Source organism: Acartia tonsa, chromosome 2 (assembly GCF_053477335.1).
Source record: "Acartia tonsa isolate MP-2025a chromosome 2, ASM5347733v1, whole genome shotgun sequence".
NCBI lineage: Eukaryota > Metazoa > Arthropoda > Copepoda > Calanoida > Acartiidae > Acartia > Acartia tonsa.
Genome location: NC_137261.1, coordinates 27,059,536 through 27,082,574, shown reverse-complemented (window position 1 = coordinate 27,082,574; position 23,039 = coordinate 27,059,536). Strand labels below are relative to the sequence as shown.

Below are 23,039 nucleotides of genomic sequence, written 5' to 3'. Positions count from 1 at the left end.
ATTCACTGAATTTCAATACTCTTAATGAGTTTTCCGTTTAATATATTAATACTACATTTAACTAATTCTAAATTGTATACCTACTTATAACCTACTAAATCTTCAAAATATTTCTAATAAGATTATAGATTTAATATATCCAATATTGTACTCTCATCTAGGTTATATGAGGTCAACAAAGAGGCTGAGTTGTCTGTGCACGTGTTCCCTGGACTCCCCCCTGCACCTGGCCAACCTTGCCATGGAGAGGATAGGTAAATTTGCAAATATTATGGCAAGGGTGTACAGTACATCTGCACAAGATTAATTTTTTCCCCCTGCTCCAATTTTATTTATTTTTTCTTTCCTATATTTTTTCAGCAAGGAAGGAGAAAAAATGGAAAAATGTTTACAGATCATTTAATTTTATTCATATTATCCGCCCTCTTGCATATTCTATTAGTTCTTTACACCAAGGAGGGGAGAAAAATGGAAAAAAAATGTTTTCAGTTCTCTTAGTTTTTACATTTTTCCCCTCAACCACATATCTTTTATTTTTTAACCCCCCCCCCCCCCCCCCCCTCCTTTTGCAGGGTCAATTATGCAGAATATTCATCCCTGTATGGATGTTAAGTCAATAAGTATTGCTATCATCAAGTCTGCAATTCAGGCAAAATAAATACAATTTTTAAGTTAATGGACTAAGAATATACGTGGATATTATGACAAGGGAAAAATTGTCGTCAATTTAGTTTGCTAAAATGGAACTCACTTATTGGTCAGTTTGTTCATCCAGTAGGAGAAGAGGGAATGGTGTAAAGAGGGTTGATGATGGAGGTCATCGTTATTTTAGCCCGCTGCGAGTTTCACTTTATTAGAGAACATGAAAATCTGGTGTAATATTCAATTAATAATATATTCATTTCTGAGATATCCTTAATACCTTTTTCATAGAAATATTTGAACGGTTTCCCTCAAAGTGCTAGGTCGAGCATTAAAATCCACCAACTTCCTTATTTTTGAATTCGAATTTTTAGTTACATTACCCAACCCAACTTATCCCCAATACCCAGGGTGGGCATACAAAAAACCCACCCAGGGTTTTTTTTAAAAACCCAATAAAACCCCAAAAAACCTTAAAACCCTGGGTTTTTAAGGGTTTTTTGGGGGGTTTTACGGGTTGGGTTGTTCTTGGCTTTTTAAAAAAAAACTTGGGTTTTTCCCTTCCCTGCCAATACCCCCCCCCCCACCTCAAAAAATGCAAGTTGTTTCTGAAGGTAAAAAACTTCCAATTTATACCTATTATACTTTTATTTTTTAGGTCAATATATCGTCGAGGGGCAAGAAGGTGGCGAAAAATGTACAAGGTTAATGGTCATATTTTTCAGGTAAGATTCATATTTACATACACCTTTTTTAAAAGCGAAGCTTTTCTATAATTAGGGTCGGTCCGTCCGTCCGAGATAGTTAGCTTTTGTTCGTTAATTTAGGCATGTTAGAATTGTCCTATCGATTTCAAACTTTGCATGGTGATTACTGTAGTAGTTAGGTACGATTTAGAAAGCGTAGCAACTCTATAATCATTACCAGAATGTCCGTACGTCCATTTTAAACATGTTGATTTTTCTACTTTTTTAACAACAAATTTTTATGTGATCTAATTATCCGTTTGATCTGATTTTTGGTATGTTGATTCCTGGTATAACAAAGAACAATATTTTAAGCGAAGCAACTCTATAATCAAGTCCTAAAGATGTAAGTATGTCCATAAACATTATCCTGTATCAAGCAGTTTTTCAACAAATTTACTTACAATTTTGCTTCGAATCTTATACTTTTATATTCTGATTATTCAGTTCAGACACTATACAAGTGTTAATGTCCGTTTGTCCTACAGTTTCAGTGCTTCGCTTTTATGGATGTTGTCATCCTTGTTAGATCATGTTTAGAAAACATATTTTCTGTAGGTATTTTTTTTTACTTTGAACATGTTATGTTATAATAAAATGAATTGTTTGCGTGTGAAAAGACATTATTTTTAGCGCATGTTATGTTTTTTTTATCTTGCTATTTTGCACATTTTTACGACTAGGTATACTTTATTTGGATCATATAATAGTTAAAAATTTGTATTTCTTTTAAGTAAGGGGGAGGGGAGGGGATCGAAGGGGGTCAAAAGCGCAACTTTTTAAAATCAGCAAGGTTTTTAAGGAAAATAAGTATCAATAAGATTAGTAGTATGTCTTGGGTATTGGAGTTTCTTTATTTTTTTTACAATGATTCATTTCACTTTATGATTCTAGTAGGATTTTATCTAGTAACTCTTTTTTTCCTCTCTTTTTTTATGTCTTGTCTGTCAAAACTTGATATCGTTAATTTAATGTTCAGTTTCTTTCAAACTTCGAACAGACTCTCTTTAACCCCACTTTTATTTCAAAAGGAATGTGAGGGCTAATACGCGCTTAGATTATAATAAAGTAAGAGGACGGTTGTCTGTTTGTCTGTCTGTCTGTACTTGTACCGAAGGATCTCGATGAACCGATATGGTTTTCTTTTACAGGGTACCTAGTGTCTTAAAAAACCTGGGAAGGTTCATAACTATTTTGAAGAGGGTACCACCACCCTCCTAAGAGAAATCGCACAAAAAAACACATATCCCATATATGAGCGAAAAAATATTCGGGAATAGTCTTTTTCGTAACATCGCCCCATAAGGGGCGATTCGTCGTATTTTTAAAATGGCTTTTTATGGGTTATTTTAGGTTAGGTTAGGTTATATTGGGTTAGGTGATTGCCCCACAGGGTTAGGTAATTGGCCCCGCAGGGGCTAGAAATAGGAGAAAAGCTACTGTGAAAAATACGAAGAATCGCCCCATAAGGTGCGATGTTACGAAAGGGACTATACCCAAATATTTATATAAGTAAGAATAAAGTAGGGAGGGAGGGAACACTGAAAATAATATTAGTTTGCAGGCATAAATATTCAAAGTTTCTGAAATATCGTCGTTTTACTTCAAAATACAGTCTATTCTAAAATTTGTATGCTTATTGTAATTTGTTTTTAGTATGTGTTACATTTTAATTTGGTGGGATGTTGCCAAAATTTTTGCAAATGTTAAACATTATGATACATCATCCTTTATGCTTATGTTTGTTTTTGTTTGTGTAAGAATCAGGGAAGGGACAATTGACGAGGAATTTGAATCTGCCTCAAAATGAAATCTTGCCTTTGCTAGCTTATGATTGTAATGGGGGACAAGAACTGTAGATTGATTTTATCATTATTCTTTCCCTTTCTGGATGACTGTTAGGCTTGTGTTATATTTTTTATTTACATGATATATATATGTGTTATCATGCAGGGAGGGAGGGGGGACATTGGGCTGTTTATTACTCTAGTCCCCAAAGTTTTATCATATTCTTATCTTTGGCTTAATAACTTTGGGGACTTTTATTGAATTTTTAATCTTGTTTCATTGAATTGTGTATCCAAACGTTTCAACAACTGATTATAATCAACAGATGGGATAATTTGTGTATCAGCATTGCTGATGAACATCATTTTAGCGGCCATTGTCTTAGCCCTTTATATCCCTGGTTTTTATGTTATACATATATGAGTATTAAAATGAGCAAGATAGTGAAAAGGCTGACTTTTTGATAATGATGAGGAGTTTCATATCAGAATTCAGACTGATACCTAGTTGATATGAATTACGTGCTTAAAGTTATTTGTGTATTTTTAAAAGTATGTGCTTTGTGCATGATTTTAAATAAGGTTGTTTTATGTTTGGTTAAAGTTGAATTGATGGGATGGTTCTATTGATTTAAAACTATACATACATTTTGGACATTTTATTGTATTACTAAAAATTAAAATCAATAGTTAGTCATATTTATTACATGAATTGCATTTAAAAATTTTGATTGCAAGCATAAGTAACAAGAATACCATCTAACATATTTAATTTTGTATTACAATATATAGCAATCCTTCAGGCAGCACGTAAATAGTCATCATGTTGTTTTTATGAAAACAGGACAGCAATTTATGTTGCATAAATAAAAAGAAATTATTTTCAAGTTTTAATTTTTTTTAAACTTCCTGGTAGAAAATTGTAAAGTTCGAACTATTGAACAGAAAAAAATATGTAGTTCACTAAATTAAGTTCACTAGTCGTGAAACTACCCCTTTGTGCAATCAAAAGGTTGGTTGTCTGTAGGATTTCTATGCTCATGGTAAAGTATGATCCCTCTATTTTATTTACTAAGCATTAACAAAATATCATAAATATTTTAGGGTACCTATACTTAGGTTTTTTAATGTAGTTACTAAAATATTTGTTTGTATTTCCTTTTATTCAGGGCTCGGCAGCCGCGACTCAGCCGCGCATAAGCATCAAATTTAAGCCCGCTTGTTGGCCAAAAATAAATTCTGAAAAGATGTTTTGTCTGGTTAAGTAACAGGTTCAGACATCCTGCCGAATTCTGTAGTTGTAATATGACTATCTCACTTAGGCTTACACGCGGCTGGTGCGCGGCTGACGAGCCCTGCTTTTTTATGTACATACCTAGGCAAAATATCATTTACATTTTGTCACATATTTGTTACCTACATCTAGTGTTATGAAAATATTTCTAGTTATCTTATACAACCTACTTAGTAAACTTCTGGAGAATGAAAAATTAGTTATAAAGGGTTTCTCTGACTGCTTACACGTGATTCTATTTTCTTTCAGAACAAATGATAATTATTTTTAAAAAGAATTTGATCATAGAAAGAAAACGAAGGAGCTGGTTTCGTCCTATTTTCACAGTAGCTTTTGATAGGTTATTTTAGGTTAGGTTAGGTAAATGTTAATTATTGCACCGCAGGTTTAGGAAATTGACCCCACAATTGCTAGAAATAAGAGAAAAGCTACTGTAAAATACGACGAAACCCGCTACTTCGTTTTCTTTTCATGATCCGAACCATATGTATGATATGGTTTGCCTATCTCTTATTTATCAAGTCAATGTTTCAGGCTAAAAGATTCAACCGCAAGGCAAACTGTGAATACTGTGGAGACCGTATCTGGGGCCTGGGCAGACAAGGATTTAAATGTATTCAGTGCAAACTTCTTATCCACAAGAAATGTCACAAACTCAGTAAGGTGGTCTGTGGTGCCCAGAGGGTAAGATTTTTCTTTTGCTCTAGAAGCAAAGTGTTTCTATATTTATTTTTATGTCTGAAAAATCAATAAAGATCAAGAATACCCAATTTAGAAATGATTAAATTCTTTATTTATCAAACACCCAGTTACATTTCTCTAGTGAATTTGAATGTTATGTTCAGGTCATTTCTACATTTAGACTGAATTTTTACATCATTTTTATTTATCGCATCGTGTTATAGACAGCTTTCCACTGATATTAAAATTAAAAGATTGAAACCTCAGGGGTTTTAATTTTATGATTTTTTTTCAAAATTTGTAAAAAAAAAAATTGTCTGTAATACAATGCTTTACATGATTTTCAGTATAGCTGATAACCGGCTCTAATCCAGTGGATATTAATCGGTGTTATAGCCATACTTTTGAAAAAGTAATTTTAATACCTGAGAAACCAAGAAGATAAATGAATTCTTATCCTGAGTTCAAAACTCTGCTTTTATAAAAAATTTTATCCTTGCTTTATTCTTCTATCTTATGTTCTTTCTTCTAGAGCTAGACACAAAAACCTGGCGCCCTATCTTGATATCCAGTTTGACAGCTTAAATTAATTATTAAAATTGCAAAATCTATTTTTGGTAAATAAGATTAATCATGTTATTTTTATTTTGCATAAAAATGTTAATAATTAAAATAAACAATGACTGGATATAATATTACTTGGATCTTACACGAGGTTTTCATGTTCTCTAATAAAGTGGAACTTGCAGATAGCTTACATACCGATTACCCACTTACACCCCCTTTACCTCATCCCCTCCTTTTCCAACTGGATGAACAAACTGACTAGTAAATGAGTTCTATGCTAGCAAGCTTAATTGACGTCAATTTACCCCTCTCATAAATCCACGTATATTATACAGGGTGTTTTTTTTAATAAGTTAAAATTATTGCTTAATTTAACCCACTTGCCATTGACAGAAATTAATAATCTATATCTTAATTTCTTCATTGGTGTGGGACATTTTGTATGAGAAAAAATTATTTGGCGATTTTCAACAAATTCTGCCTTAAAAACCGGTTTTTCCACAAACCTATTTTTGGAAGATTTTTGGATCATGACTAATTTAAAGGGTTTACAAAAATGCGTACATTTTTAAAAATCAAATAGCACGGCTTGTGCTAATAGTAGAAAAATGTTATGCATATCGTTAGAATCGTCATAAACTCTAGTTTTTAGGTGTTTAAGAACTATTCATGTGCTACGTATAGTTTAGGAGCTACGTGGTAAAATGTTCCAACTTACTTTAAATTTTCAACATTTCTCTTTTTTTTCAATGTAGCTTCTATACTACAAATAGCCTGTATGTGTTCTAACGGTATGTAATTCTAACGGTATGCGTGACATTTTACTACTATAAAAACAAGCAGCGCAATTTGATTTTTAAAATGTACTCATTTTTGCACACTCTTTAAATTAGTCAAGATCCAAAAATGAATTTGGTAAAACCGGTTTTTAAGGCAGAATTTGTTGAAAATCGCCAAATATATTTTTCTCATACAAAATGTCCCACATCAATGAAGGAAGTCATTAAAAAAGTCGGGTTTGGATAATTTTTGGCTTTGAAAATATCACTTATTATGTCATAAGGATAATCTTTTAGAGAGCATTAACCTGTCAGTTTTAAGACACTTTTCCGCAATTAGTTAAATAATAAGTTATAGGAAAAATTCCAGTTTGTTGAACCATAAGAAAGCCTATAAAAATGGCATTAAAAATCTCTTATTCCATAATTTTTGTTCAGCCTGTGAGCACTCTCCCTCCGCCCAGCGACCATCACAACCACTCAGAGGTCGAAACACCAGAACAGTCATTCAACAACCTCAACAATGTAACAGAGGCCGAGGCTGGCGCAGGTAAACAATAATACCTTCTTAAATCACAGAGTGTTGGGACATTGGACTGTAAATTATACCGGTAGTGGTACCCAAAATAAACGAGTAACTTGTTGAATATTAATTTTATACTGTATAGTTTCAAATTAGTAATGTTCAAACAATCAATAATATACCTGTCTATTGTAAAGGTGAAGATGCTGTGGCAGAGGGAACTAATTAACCCAAGTCCAACATTATTATTATTATTACTCTAATTAATATATCTTTTGTAAAGCTGAAGATGCTGGGGCAGAGGGAACAAATCAACCCAAAGTCCAACATTATTATTATTACTCTAAATAATATATCTATTGTAAAGGTGAACAACAACAACAAAGGTGAAGATGCAGGGGCAGAGGGAACTAATCAACCCAAGTCCAACATTATTATTATTATTACTCTAATTAATATATCTATTGTAAAGGTGAAGATGCTGGGGCAGAGGACACTAATCAACCCAAGTCCAACATTATTATTATTATTACTCTAATTAATATATCTATTGTAAAGGTGAAGATGCTGGGGCAGAGGGAACTAATCAACCCAAGTCCAACATTATTATTATTATTACTCTAATTAATATATCTATTGTAAAGGTGAAGATGCTGGGGCAGAGGACACTAATCAACCCAAGTCCAACATTATTATTATTATTACTCTAATTAATATATCTATTGTAAAGGTGAAGATGCTGGGGCAGAGGGAACTAATCAACCCAAGTCCAACATGGTCAGTCTGGCAGACTTTGATCTTATTAAGGTTTGTTTTACAATTTATAAAAATAAATATTAATTAACTCGTTAAAGAGGTTTTCAATAAAATACAAAAAATCAAACCTAGAATAACAAATCTAATTTAAGGGGGGGGGGGGGGTTAATGCAACCATCTCGTAATCAGTGATTAAATGGCACTTAGAATTCGAATTTCGATCTGAAATTTTGCATGAATAATCCTTGGTAGGTCTATTTTCCCTAAATCGAACAAAAAGTTGGAAAAGTAACGGTTAACAGCTGGCGGCTCAGCTATTTTGCCAACTTTTGCCAATCTTAAGAGCATTAGTCACGAAACCTATCTCCATATAATATTTTTTTCGCTTAAAAACCTTATCAAACGGTTCTAGCCGGTAGCTGTTGGTACTAGAAATTTTAAAAATGGTCATTGCTATCATTTAACATGAATTAAATCAAAAATATGTTTTTAAAAGTTGATTCCTACGTAATTAATGATGAATTTGCCCTGAAAATAGGCAAAAAACGGCTAAACGGCTGAGCCGCCAGCCGTTACTTTTCCAACTTTTTGTTCGATTTAGGGAAAATAGACCTACCAAGGATTACTCATGAAAAATTTCAGATCGAAATTCGAATTCTAAGTGCCATTTAATCATAGATTACGAGATGGTTGCATTAAAAAAAAAACCTTTGAAAATTTTCAAACAAGAAATTTCTCCATATTTTATTACCTGTTAACTTTTTTATCCAAAGAACTTTTTGCAGTAACTGTTTTGGAAACTTTTGCACTAAGATAAAAAGAATAATGTAACAACATAATTGAATCATGTTATTTTCTAGGTTATCGGCAGAGGCTCCTATGCTAAAGTTTTAATGGTTGAATTGAAATCAACAAAGAGAATATATGCAATGAAGGTAATATTTCGGATTAGAATTGTCATGTCATGTGTTAAGTGTCAGTGAGAGAGGAACCTAAACAACTTTAGGGACCAACACCCCCAGACAATAAACTGTCTTAATATACGACCCTTGTATATAAGTCGTAACTGTGGAAAGTTCAAGACTGGTATGATCGGATTTTATTCCGGATAATAAGATATAGTAGCTTTCTTATCAGCTATAGAGCAAGAAGACAACCCAATTGATGTCACTTGCCTTAACTTTCCTGCTGTTCATACAACTAACCACCTGTTTTAACTTTCCGGAAAATCCCACGGGATGTAATGGACGAACAGAAGTATTTGGGCTACAAATAGGAAAACTTAATTTAATGTTCCACATTTATAAAGCACAGTAGAAACATATTCCAGTATAGGGTCGAAACCGATTAATATTCTGTGGATTAGAACCAGTTCTCAGTAAAGTTAAAAAGTTATGTATAGCATCGAATTACATACAATTTTCAATCTGTTATTCTAAATCTATTAATTTTTATTTTTCGTTGTAGGTGATAAAGAAAGAGTTGGTAACAGATGACGAAGATATAGACTGGGTACAGACAGAAAAACATGTATTCGAAACTGCCAGTAATCATCCCTTCCTGGTTGGATTACATTCATGCTTCCAGGTAGGATTTATAGCTGTTTGTAGTGTATAGTATATAGACTGGGTACAAACAGAAAAACATGTATTTGAAACTGCCAGTAATTATCCATGGTTGGGTTACATTCATGCTTCCAGGTAGAATTTATAGCTGATTTTAGTACATATTATATCATGTATAATTAAAACTACACAGAATATACATATAAAAAAAAAATCAAGAAAAGCTTTATCTTAATGTGACTTGTATTTTACTTAAAGAATAAATGTATAAGTATAGATTTCTTCTGCTAGCAAATTGCTTTCTGCTCCTTTGTAGCGACTTGACTGTGTTAATATTTGCTACGGTATTGGCTGATATTCAAAGACCTAATTCGGCACATGGTCAACGGGGTTGGAACATACATTTATTTAACCCCTTCCTACTTTATTTTTTTACATTAATACTTAAGAAATGTAAAATATTTACACCATCTAGGAAGATTGTTTCCTAATATTTAATAAAAATGGAAGATTATAATCAAGTAATTTAAAATTATTTCAGACCTCTTCCCGGTTATTCTTTGTGATAGAGTTTGTACGTGGTGGAGACTTGATGTTCCACATGCAGAGACAGCGCAGGCTACCTGAAGAACACGCCAGGTAAACAAAAATAATTGTACGGGGTGGAGACTTGATGTTCCACATGTAGAGTCAGCGCAGGCTACCTGAAAAACACGCCAGGTAAACAAAAATAATTGTACGGGGTGGAGACTTGATGTTCCACATGCAGAGACAGTGCAGGCTACCCGAAGAACACGCCAGGTAAACTAACATAATTGTACGGGGTGGAGACTTGATGTTCCACATGCAGAGACAGCGCAGGCTACCTGAAGAACACGCCAGGTAAACAAACATAATAGTACGGGGTGGAGACTTGATGTTCCACATGCAGAGACAGCGCAGGCTACCTGAAGAACACGCCAGGTAAACAAACATAATTGTACGGGGTGGAGACTTGATGTTCCACATGCAGAGACAGCGCAGGCTACCTGAAGAACACGCCAGGTAAACAAACATAATAGTACGGGGTGGAGACTTGATGTTCCACATGCAGAGACAGCGCAGGCTACCTGAAGAACACGCCAGGTAAACAAACATAATTGTACGGGGTGGAGACTTGATGTTCCACATGCAGAGACAGCGCAGGCTACCTGAAGAACACGCCAGGTAAATAGAAATAATTGTACAAGGTGGAGACTTGATGTTCCACATGCAGAGACAGCGCAGGCTACCTGAAGAACACGCCAGGTAAACTAACATAATTGTAGAATAGCTGCACTAACTAGAAAATTACTAATGTTTATTTATGTTCTTAGCATAATTTTTAAAAGTTAATATATTTTATGATTTAATCATTTTATACTATGTATTTAATAAAACCAAGGCATATGAAGACATAACATGAACATTTCATATTGGTAATAGCTTTCATTCATTATTTATGGTCTACTATTAATTTTTTAGACGAGTTTGTCTTGTAGTACAGGGTTTTGATTCATTAGGAGATGTTCAAATTACAATATTAAATAGTCAACCTTGAACCCTATCAAGCTTCTATTTGAGAGGCCAGGAAGGCTTTTAATTTCATATTATCTTGAGATTTTTCCTTGTATTATTATTTTTCAGGTTTTATTCTGCTGAAATCTGTCTGGCGCTGAACTATCTTCACCAGCGGGGAATTATCTACAGAGATTTGAAGCTGGATAATGTACTTCTGGATCATGAGGGACATATCAAACTTACTGATTATGGTAAGTTTTTATCTCAGCTTCTCCCCAGTCCCCAGGGTTGGAGGGGACATTTGGCTGTTTATTACACTAGTCCCTAAAGCTTTATATTAACGTTTTCTTATTCGTTGCTTTAAAAACTGGGGACTTTGGGAATTTTTATTCGTTAATTAACTAAGGTGTCCAGACATTTCAACCACTAATTGTAATCTGAAGAAGTTGTAATTTTGTGTATCATCAATGTATCGGCCATTGTCTTCCTCAAAAAATCCTCAAAGTTGAATTTCCACCTATTCAAATTGCTTAATTATTTCCATATGACTACAAATCTTTACATTATTTACACATTCAACCAGTGCACTGACTTGATACAGTTTTGTCCCCTACCCCCCCCCCATACGCACGCCCATGCTTTTAACCCAATATGAATGTTTGTGGGGTTTCTGAGTATACTTATAAGAATAGGTTACTTCAATGACATTGCAAAAAAAAATTTGCAACGTTAGCGTCACCGTGATATCAAGTTTTTTTCATCATAAATATATCTTTATTGCTTTTCATGGTTAAGTACGTCTTGAAAAAAATTAAATTGCTTTGTAGGGTTTCCGTCCCTTCCATCTAGGGCTATTTAAGGGGGGGATATACTTTCCCTAAATATGTTCATCGCCTAAAACCTATACTAAGCACCCTGAAAAGGAGAACTTCATCGGTTTTATTAAGTAACAGGATGTGTATCTGTTTGAGTGTCTTTCGGTAACTACTGTTCCGCTATGGCTCTCCTTTACAGTTAAGCTTATTGTAGGTCCCGTGAAGGTTTTTAACCAACCTTTCAAGTAAAATCACACCTGACTCTATAAAAAAGCATACCCTGAAAAAAATTACTTTTGTTGTCCTTTTAAAGATATAAAAAGACAAGATCTACAAGAAGTTTTAGTATACATCCAAACATAAAATACAAATATATGAAGGAAATTATGACGTAGCTGCGCTATCTTATGATTTATCTTGCTGTTTAGGTATGTGTAAAGAGGGTATTCGAACTGGCGACACAACCTCAACATTCTGTGGAACTCCTAATTACATCGCTCCGGAAATTTTAAGGTAATTGACTATATGGGAGGAAAAACAATTTTTTGATACTTGGGACTAAAATATTGCTTTTATTTGTTCACCACGGAAATGATTCAACCACCAGTAAGTGTCTGGTGAACATAGTATCTATAGGTATCTATAGGTATCTATAGTATAGATGTATATACAGACAACTACCTCCCTTCATTTTTCAAAGACCTTTTTCGTCTGCTTCTAAATTATTTTCTGCTACTCGGCTGTGTAATATAAGCGATACCATTGGTTGATATTCAATGACCCAATAGAAAGGTCGCACAAGACGGTTGCGATTGGGAGATACAGTTATTTAACCCTTTTTCCCTTTAGTGTTTTACTCTAATGTCTGGTGTTCTTTTTAAGTTGAAATTTTTTGTGTTTAACTGACCTTCTAGGGTAAAATATCTATGCTTTTAGATCAGTCAGTAGATAGATAGATAAGTTAAGTACTAATTCTTGCTATGTTGACGTATTTATATTATTAATTAAAACTTTTTTTTTTAAAAAAAGACGCATAACATCAGGAAGGGATGGGACATTGGGCTATTTATTACACTAGTCCCCTAAGTCTTATAAAAACGTTTTCTTTTTCGTTTTCTCTAGGGCCCTGCATATCATTAACATTAGGATCAAGCTTTTTTTAAAAACGTTTTTTTTTATTTAACCATAAAGTGTCATGATTTTGGTTAGATTCCAAGATACACATGAGTAATTAGGTACTCTTTTTTACTTGTACTCAATTAAAGACGACTTTTAACTTTTTTATTTTGTGTAGGGCTGAGGATTACAGCTTCTCTGTAGATTGGTGGGCGCTGGGAGTTCTGCTGTACGAGATGTTGGCGGGAAGATCCCCGTTCGATATTGTAGGCGCATCCGACAATCCTGATCAAAATACTGAGGACTATTTGTTCCAGGTGGGTTGTCCTGATTTGTAGAGAAGGTTCGCTAAAACATTCGGTCTGTAAATTATACTGGTACCCAAAGTTTTATAACCACGGTATCCTAGTCGTTGGCCTAAAAACTAGTGTTACTTTTATTAAAATGATGGTCCAAACTTTTCAACTAAAATTTTTTTATCTACAGAAAGGGTATTTTGTTTATCATCATAGGGAGATGTAAATCTTTATATCATTTATTGTCTTATCCCTAAAGATCTCTGATTTTCTGAAAAACCATAAAGTTTAAAATCACAAAACAAATTTAAGAAAAAAGAAGGAAAAATTCTCAATTTTCATGATTCGCCATTATGAAGTTTATGAATGTGCATACTTTAATTTTTAAGCAAACCTATTCAATCATTCAATGTTTTTTTTGGCTCGAAAGCTTTTCAATAGTTAAGTCTGTTATAATAGTTGCTTCGCATTATAAAAAGGAAGGAGTGGTATGGTTTCCCAGAGAATTGGTTTTAGTTTTAGAAGAAAAAAAACTTCAAAGATATTTTTTGTCGGAGGGGGGTAGTTTTAACCCTTTCTTGGGTTTAACTATCTTCTATCCTGACCAACACCAATATTAAGTGTCCATAAAATAAAAATGTTCAAATATATTTTGATAATTGCATTAATTATAAAAGACTAAAATATCATTTGTAGAAAAGTTTTGTATTTAAAACTTAAAAAGAAAACTGAATTTCAAACAGATGAAAGACTATTCACTGAATACAATTTTAATAATAATTTTTTTTTGTATAAAACATTTACGTAACCCTTTACTTTTTATTTTCTTTGTACCTATAGAAAATAGATTATTTACAATTTTAGGAATAAAACGAAAATAGAAATAATCTAAGATCACACAAACAATCCTCCCCCCTCCCCCTCCCACACAAACAAACACTGCCTAGACATTAAGAGAGTTTTCGCAATCTATAATACAAAGTAGAACGATGTCTGTCTGTCTGTTTGTTTGCCTGTTTGTTTGTCTGTCTGTTTGTTTGTAGCGAGGGATCTCGCTAACCGCTGAACCGATCGGGTTCTCCTTTACAGGGTAGCTTCTCATAGGTCCCGGGAAGGTTTATAACTATTTTCTTGGGGGGTGGGACACCCCGTCCCCCAACCCCCCTAAAAAATGAAAAATTCCCCCCCAAAGAAAAGTTTTTTTTAAATTCTTATTTTAAATCTAAAATACGAAAATGTGGTTTGATTAAACCTCTTGGGGCCCAAGCCCCTAGAGGCTAGGGGCGAAGCAGCTAGTACCAGACTGGCCAGAGTGTACGTTTTGTACGTTTTGTACGTTACGCATCGAATCTGTGTACGTTCTGGACGTTATTTTGATATGTGTACGTAACGTATTTTGAAATTTGTATTTTTGTACGTTTTACGTTTTTTTAAAAATAATAAGAATCAAATATTAGCAGAAAAGTAATTTGTATGTTTTGTACGAAAATTTTAACAATAACTATAGGTGTATTATAAAAAATAAATTCAATAATATCTTAAATTTTCATAGAACAAAAATATGTTGGTAAAATATGTGATATATGTATGTTTTTAGAACTTATAGTTTAAATTTATGGATTTGAAATATATGTTTTATAGATATAGTTTAAAGAATTGAACAGAAAATGATATGCAGTTGACTATTTTCAAGTCTAAATGCACTTTGTGCAACTAACCTGTAATAGATTTAACAATATTTTTTTTCAAATTTTTTATATACCTATCTACTTAGGTAAATTTTCCGAGATATCATATGGTGTTCAGTTTAGGATTAAGAAGTCTTACTTTTTGGTATCTTCAGTTTTTAAAGAATAAGAATCAAATATAAGTATAAAAGTATTTGTATATGTATTTGTATTTGTATAAAAAGTATTACGAAAATAGTATATTATCTATAATACAAAGTAGAATGATGTCTGTCTGTCTGTTTGTCCGTCTGTCTTTTAGAAGCTTAAGATCTCAGTAACCACTGAACCTATTAGGTTCTACTCTTCAGGGAATATTTTTAAGCTATTTTCTTGGGGGGTGGGACACTTAAAGCTTTTTACTTACTACTAGGATTAGCGGCTTCGCCCCTAGCCTCTAGAGGATTCGTTCCCTCCTTTATAGGATCGTTTGTTCGTAATTAGTAAAAAAAAACGAAAAAAAGATATTGTGATGATTTTTTTTCATTTAGGCCCCACCCAGCTTATTTGCATTAGTTTACAAAAATAAATTAAGGGGTGGTGGTTTTCTTGGGGGGTTGGGTTTTCCACACTCCAAGAAAATAGCCTAAAGCCACCACAGGACCAGTAGATATATTCCCTGAAGAGTAGAACCGAATCTGTTCAGCTATTACCAAGATCTTAAGCTTCAGACAGACAGACATTGTTTTAAAGACTAGTATTTTCTGAGATCTTTAGCATTAGGCAAAATAACCCTATATCCTATTACTAGCGGCTGCGCTTTTTAAAAAGGTTTTGTGATTTATTTGAATAAGCTAAATGTTTTTTTTTATGACACTACTCTATGCCTAGTTTATTTATTTTCCCAGATTTCCATCCATAACTTTTGAGCTTAGCTACTTAAGGATGTTGTCATCCTTGTGTTTTACTTTTTATTTTTAAATAGAAAATATAAAATTGGGTGTTTGAATTCAACTCCCCCTTAATCAAGTTTCTCTAGAGGCCTCTAAGGGCGTAGTCGCTGGTCCTTATAATAGGATATACTTTCTAGATAACTAGCGGCTTCGCCCCTAGCCTCTAGGGGCTTTGCCCCAAGAGGTGATCAAAAAAGAGTAAGGTGAAATTTGTAAAAAAAAAAAATAAAGACCAAGGAAATCTTCTACAAAGGAAATCTTCCACAAAGGATATCTTCTACAAAGGACTAAGGATATCTCCTACAAAATGGGGGGTTGTTTTTTTTTGTTTTTTGGGGGGGTGGGGGTGTCCCACCCCCCCAAAAAATAGCTTAAAACCTCCACAGGACCAATAGGTATATACCCTGAAGAGTAGAATCCAATCGGTTCAGTGGTTACCGAGATCTTAAGGGACAGACGGACAGACATCTTTCTACTTTGTATTATAGATAACAGGATGTCTGTTTATTTGTACCAAAGGATCTCGCTAACCGCTGAACCGATATGGTTCTCCTTAACAGGATAGCTTCTCATAGGTTCTTGGAAGTTTTATAACTATTTTGGGGAAGAGTATCACCATCCACCCTTCCAAGAGAAATCGACTTTAGAAAAAATTACCTCCTCCCCCCAAAAAAGAACTTTAATTGCTCACTGATTTTTTATAGTTAAATTTTTCCAGATGTCTATATAAAACTTTAGAGCTTCGCTACTTATGTATGTTGTTATCCATGTTTTTTACTTATTCTTTTTAAATCTAAAATAAAAAAAATTGGGTTATTGAATTCAACCCTCCCCTTCTCAAGTGCCCCTAGAGGTCTTTAGGAGAGTAGGCGCTAGTTCTCTTTAATAAAGTAATAGGATATCTTGTGTCTGTCAGTCCGCTATGGTCCGTTATGGTGTTTCTCCGCTAGTAGACTTAAATGTTTTGATAATAGGTAACTAGGAAAATATAAACATCATTTTTATTAGGAATGTACGTTTTGTACGTTTTTTGTACGTTTTTTTATGTACGTAACGTATTTTTTGTGTGTACGTTTTGTACGTTTTTTATTTTCAAAATTGGCTGGCCAGTCTGTAGTACACATAAAAGAATGAATTAAAATAATAGTTTAGTATAACAAAATTTTCTAACCGACAATACTGTCTTACTTGATCTTAAAAAAACGTTTTTTTCATTCGTTGGTTCACCGATAAGCAATATATTAAAGTACATGCAAAAAACCAACTGCTTTATAACACAGGGCTAGAGGCTACACCCTAGAGGTCTCAAGATGCTCTTAAAATATTTTTCTTTTAATCTATGTTAAGATCAGCTGTTTACAAAAAAAATATTTGCTAGGCGGCGCTATTTTATTTTTTTTGGTGATTTCTGTCCCACAAAATTTTCAGGATCTATGAGAAGATACACTAAAGGAGAACCATATCGGTTCGGCGGTTAGAGAGATCCTTCGGTACAGACAGATATAAATAATTTTACTTAACTTATTATATAGATTATTAATAGAATCGCTATTTTTTTCAATTATTTTTTTTTTGGTCTTGTAAAACACCAAAGACACCAGGGTGGGAGGGGACATTGGGCTGTTTATTATAATAGTCCCCAAAAACGTTTTCTTATTTGTTGGCTTAACAAATTTGGGGACTTTTTTGAATTATGATTAGTTGTTTTAATTAGATGAGCATCTAAACGCTTCAACCACTAATTGTAATCTGCAGAAGGGGTAATTTTTGGCATCATCATTGGGGATGTACATCAATTCAGCGGCCATTGTCTTATCCCTTTAGATCCCTGCAAGACACAAACAATACATTTATCTTATTTAAGGAGAAAAACAGAGAAATTTTCACAAACTTAAGATTTATAATTCCTATTTCCCCCTCTCCAAGCCGAGAACAGGGACATATATTTCCAGATTTTACTCAGTTTTAATTATGGACTGTTTGTGCGTATTTGCAGTGTTTATGTCTCCAATGATGATAAACAATATTACCACTGCTATAAATCAAAATTATTGCTTGAAAAGTTTGGACACAGCTTTTATAACCCAACCAATCAGGATTTAATAAAAGTACCCAAAGTTTTTAGGCCAACGAATAGGAGAGCAATTTCATAGAACTTTGAGGACCAGCATTGTTAAGTTTTACAGTCCAATTTCCCCTCCCTCCCTGAAAAAAGTTAAAGTACAATTACAAACAACTTAAATATTATTTGATTGTTGAATACCATTCCCTTATATTGCTCAAGCCTGATAACTTATTATAACTTTAGAATTTATGCCTTGCGCTGTCTACACATGTTTAAGACTTCAGAGACAAATAAAATTTGAAAATGAGTTTTAAGTTTTGATCATAAATTATGATGGTTTTTTAGAAGAATTTATTTCGATCGTATATGTAATAATTCAAAACTACCCATATTTTTCAAGATTTAAAAATACATTTTGAAATACCACATATTAATGTATACATAAGGTATAAATGTATAACCCAGACAACTATCTGGATCCTATGTTGGGGACCTTTTTTAGCAAATTGCTTTCTACTCTTATGTAGCGAAAGAGCTGTGTTAATATTTCCGACGCTATAGGCTGATATACTAACATCCAATTTAATGTGGCACAGGGTCCACGGGGAGGGGGAAATACAGTTATTTAACCCCTTCCCCCCTCTATTGTTTTACTTTAATTATATACTAATGTATAAAGTAGTAAGCTTTTTTTTGTCTGTAGCGAAGGATCTCTAACCGCTAAACCGATATGGTCCTCCTTTACAGTGAAGCTACTTATAGGTCTCGGGATGGTTTTAGGCTATTTTATTTTTATAAAAAGGGTGGGTATGTATGGTTTTAGGCTATTTTTGTGTCCTTCCATGTGCCATATGCTAGGGGCGCAGTCGCTAGAAGTTAATTTAAAAACACAAAAAAAATAAGGGGAAAAAAGTTTCTAAAATTACCAAAAAAAAAATTTATACTTACCAAATACCTAGTTTTTAAACTTTCAGATTTTTAATATGAAAGAATTAATGCAATAAAAAAAATAACTACCTAGTCATCCAAAACTTATAACAAGTTAAGAAGCCAAGAAAAAAAAGTATTAAGAAAAAGTTATATATAAGATTGATTTGATCTTTTCTTGATGGAAACTTTTATTTGTTAATAATGTTTTCAATTAAAAGTTTTCTTTACATACTATTCGGAATCTATACGCTAACTATTTACAATTTACCAGATGTAGGTATAACCCATAGATTTCTGGGATAGTACAATGGACGGTAAATTAATGTACATTGTACAGTTATGTCATCAATGAGAGGGAGTTGAGAGGGAATGGATATTGAACTGTATATTATACTTTTCTCCAAAGTTTTATAAACACCATTATCCAATTCGTTGGCTAAAAACTTTTGGGACTTTTATGAAACCTTGCTTTGGTCCCATCAACGTTTTCATCAATAACTAAGAAAGTGTAATTTATTTATCGTAATGAGGATTTCAGTGAACATCAATTTATCGCCAATTATCTTAATCCTCCCCATATCACAAGTTCTAGAGTTACATAATTGTAAGTGGTGCAGCTATTCAATAATTAGGGTAAAAATGTTTATAGTTATTTTACACATTTTATGATAGACTGCTTTCCGCGGATATAAAAGTGAAAAATTAAAAGATTAATACCAGTTTTGTTAGCCTCGAGGGGCTGAAGTCAACGGCAATGGAAAATCGTCTGTAATACGATGCTATACATGATTTCTCAGTATGGCTGAGAACCGGTTCTAATCCAGGGGATCCTAATCAGTTTTGCAGCCATACTGGAATATAAGTTAATGACTTTATCTTTCATGATGCACTTATCCTAATTGATTTCAGGTGATTCTTGAGAAAACCATCCGTATCCCGAGATCCTTATCCGTGAAAGCTGCCAGCATCCTCAAGGGTTTCCTGAACAAGAACCCCGCAGACAGATTGGGCTGCAACAGGGAGGGTGGCTTCATGGAGATCATGGCCCACCCCTTCTTTAAAACTATTGAGTGGGAGCTATTAGAACAGAAACAAATTCCTCCCCCATATAGACCTAGGTAAATTTGCTTTATTTATTGTTTCTAGAAAAAGTGGTAGGCTGCATGCTGTAATTGTTAACACTAATCGCTATTATAACTATGATCAAATTTTTGAAGAAGAAATCATGCTTCTAGCCCTACAGGGGACTATCCATGTGGGGCTTACTTTACTTTAGCTTAACCTAAAATTATCATCAAGCTTGTCTTTTAGTTGTTGCTTTGTGCTTCTTAAGAAAGTCAATAATATAGTTTGCAATAAAACTAAGATAATTTTTTACAAAAACATTAGGATCATGGAAAGAAAACGAAGTTGCGGATTTCGTCGTATTTTCGCAGTAGCTTTTCTCCTTTTTCTAATAAACCTAAAATAACCTTTCTAAAGCTACTGTGAAAATACGATGAAACCCGCAACTTCCTTTTCTTTCCAAACATTATCAGATATTTTAATAATATCGGAGATCTAAATCCTTAAATTGGACCAATAAGAAAACAGTTTAGGAACAATCTAGCCATATTATTGGTCAGAACACATTTTGGTTCAATAATTTCTTGCATATATAAATAGTAAAAATTTACTAGCATAAAGATAGTTTTGGGGACAATAAATGGTCCAAATATTTCGTAGCTCCCTCGTTTTTTTTTTTAAGTTGACGGATTTTTGTGTCTGACAGTCCATCTCTGGTTATAAATCTATTATTAGCTTAATATAATAATAATTTCAGGCTAGAGAACGATAAAGACCTGACAAACTTCCCTCCAGAGTTCACAGACGAACCTGTCCAGCTGACACCGGATGATCCAAGCATCATTGGTCGCATTGACCAGACAGAATTCGAGGGATTCGAGTACGTCAACCCATTGCTTATGTCTGCTGAAGATGTTGTCTAAGCAAACATTGATTTAGATAGTAATTAATGAAAGAAACAAGTCTTGATTTTCAAGTGATTATTTATATTATGAAAATGTGACAATCAAAGAAATTGGTGTTTGATACTGAAACAAATATTTTTGATATTATAGTTTGAATATTTATAAAGATGAATATTGAAATATTATGTATCTGAACATCGTGTAATTCTATTTAGTATTTACTTTGAATTTCGGTTACTGCAAGTAATATGTTCGAATCAGTGATAAAGGACAAATTAATAAATATTAAAAAATATTAGAAAAGAAACTAATGAAATGAAAAAAAGGGTTTTATCGACAGAAAATAAGTTAAATGCTGTGAACATAAAAAGTACATACATATATTATATGATTTTAATCGAAAAAAATCGTTGAATCCTTATCCTTGTCTTGAACATTGAGTTGCAGGTTTTCATTTTCCTTGTGCATTTCAACTATGATTCATATTAAATTAAGGGATCTAGTACAGTTCACGGTAAAATATTCATAGTAGGGATTATCTCCACAAAATATATGAACTTTAAAGGCTTCTAGCGGCCAAACGGTGGAATGAATATATTATGTTCGAACAAAATTTTAACTGTCAAGAGATGGCTTACAAATTATCTAGAGTAGTCATTAATGCACATCCCACAGTGCGCATAAATGCGCAAGAAAATGCTTATATTACGCGTTTTTTCTTCAGTGAAGCTTTCCCTGTGCATCATTGGATCTTGACTATTCCAGATTATTTGTAGGCCTTGTTTTACTGCTAAAACTGTGTGAGGCATGAAATGTACGTCCAGCCGTTTGGCAGTTAGCAGTCTTTTTGGAGATTTTTTTAGATAATCGTTACCAGCAACATTTTGCTGTGAACTGCACTTGATCCAAATTAAGTTCTTGAACATGAAGCAAGATATATTTTAAACCATGCTGTACTACATCAAATTTAGGCTTCTTCAGATTATAGGGCAAGGTATATTATATTAAAAAAATACAAGCAAAAATTTATTTTAAAACCAGAAAAATTATTAAGTTAGTACCTAGGTATTATTAATTATATATTTTTTAAATGCTTTTGCCTTTTTTTCTAAAACCAGTGGATCAAAAGGGGTTTTAGAAATAATCACAAAGATAAATATTAACTTGTCTTGCCTTTTATATTTCGTCTTTAGGTACATTAAACAGATATTTATTAAGTTTAAATCTTGAAATTTCTGGTACCTTATAGGAATTTTAAAATGTTTTATAATTCACGTTCATTTCATTATTCAATGAATTGGTTGATTTTTTCACATTTTTCTTTTAAGTTTAAAAAGCGGAATTAAACCTTTTTTTAATTAAAATTTTATTATTATTTATCAAATACAGCTATCTTTAAGATATATTTTTATTATTTGATAAACTTTATTTACCACTAATTTTTCAACAAAACCGGTCATACAGAAAGATTGTGCATTTTATTAAACATGTTATTTTTTATCAGGGTAGTTAAATTAGCTTGTAAATTGCATTTAAATATTTGTACTTTTAACAAGTATAAATGTTTTTAACAGTTGGATAAAAAAGATCAAAATGTTAAAGTTTTTAATGTATATTTAATGTCAGAGTGATAACAAATGCATTTTGAGAAAGTATGTAAAAAATATTTTGTAATTTAAGCGTATGAGCATTTTTGATGCTTTCCCTCAAAGTGCGTGCCGAGCTCTGAACCTCCCTCCCTTATTTTTTAAATAGATTAAATAGTTTTTTTTCTTCTATTCCTAACCCCTCCAGGAATCCTTACCCTGCAGGGCCTTTAACTGAGGGGCTAATATAATATAATAAATAAAAGACCTTCTCCACTTATTTTCATTTTATTTTGAAAGTATGGTGGGGGGGGGGGGGGTTCTTTGCTCAACAAGGCACATTCGGGGAAAGCGCATTTACTTTTAAATTATGTATTTATTTTATGGAAAACTATTGCAGTTTAAAAGATATATTTTTGATGTTATCAAAAAGATTGTAATAGAAATAATTTTGTAATGAGATAATAGGTTTTATTTATATTTTTATAATATGTATGTTTTAATGATTCTTTATTGAAACTAAACAAAAATAAATATTATTTCTTTAAAAAAGTGTTTGATCATATAACATTTATAGATTATACCAAGTCAATAATTTTCTATTATGGCTTCGAAACAAATTTTTTTCCGGTGGATAAGAACCGGTTCTCAGCCACACTTAAATATCATACATCCTATCGTATTAATATCCAGTTTTCTACGAATATAAGAAATGTTCAATAATAATATTAAAACCAGTTTTTTTAGCGTGCCTTCGACATC

The 23,039-nt window shown here is 32.9% G+C and overlaps 1 protein-coding gene across 12 annotated transcripts in view; it reads left to right on the top strand.

Annotated features, from left to right (window-relative positions):
* Nucleotides 1–22,829, top strand: part of aPKC (protein kinase C iota type) — a 28,973-nt gene extending 6,144 nt beyond the window's left edge. The window contains exons 5-19 of one of the 12 annotated variants that reach the window (XR_013876038.1): nt 162–254; nt 1,301–1,367; nt 5,004–5,153; nt 6,935–7,046; nt 7,750–7,826; nt 8,636–8,710; nt 9,243–9,362; nt 9,882–9,979; nt 11,006–11,130; nt 12,123–12,207; nt 12,989–13,127; nt 19,631–19,839; nt 20,544–20,877; nt 22,266–22,402; nt 22,630–22,829. Coding sequence is in view for 1 of the 12 variants with exons in the window: in XM_080150248.1 (XP_080006374.1) it covers nt 162–254; nt 1,301–1,367; nt 5,004–5,153; nt 6,935–7,046; nt 7,750–7,826; nt 8,636–8,710; nt 9,243–9,362; nt 9,882–9,979; nt 11,006–11,130; nt 12,123–12,207; nt 12,989–13,127; nt 19,631–19,839; nt 20,544–20,709 (1,516 nt within the window). In the remaining 11 variants the exon portion in view is untranslated. Of the gene's footprint in view, nt 1–161; nt 255–1,300; nt 1,368–5,003; nt 5,154–6,934; nt 7,047–7,749; nt 7,827–8,635; nt 8,711–9,242; nt 9,363–9,881; nt 9,980–11,005; nt 11,131–12,122; nt 12,208–12,988; nt 13,128–19,630; nt 19,840–20,543; nt 22,531–22,629 lie in introns of those variants that run through there. The other 11 variants (XR_013876002.1, XR_013876008.1, XR_013875978.1 and 8 more) reach the window with 11 other exon arrangements.
* Nucleotides 22,830–23,039: the final 210 nt, after the last annotated feature.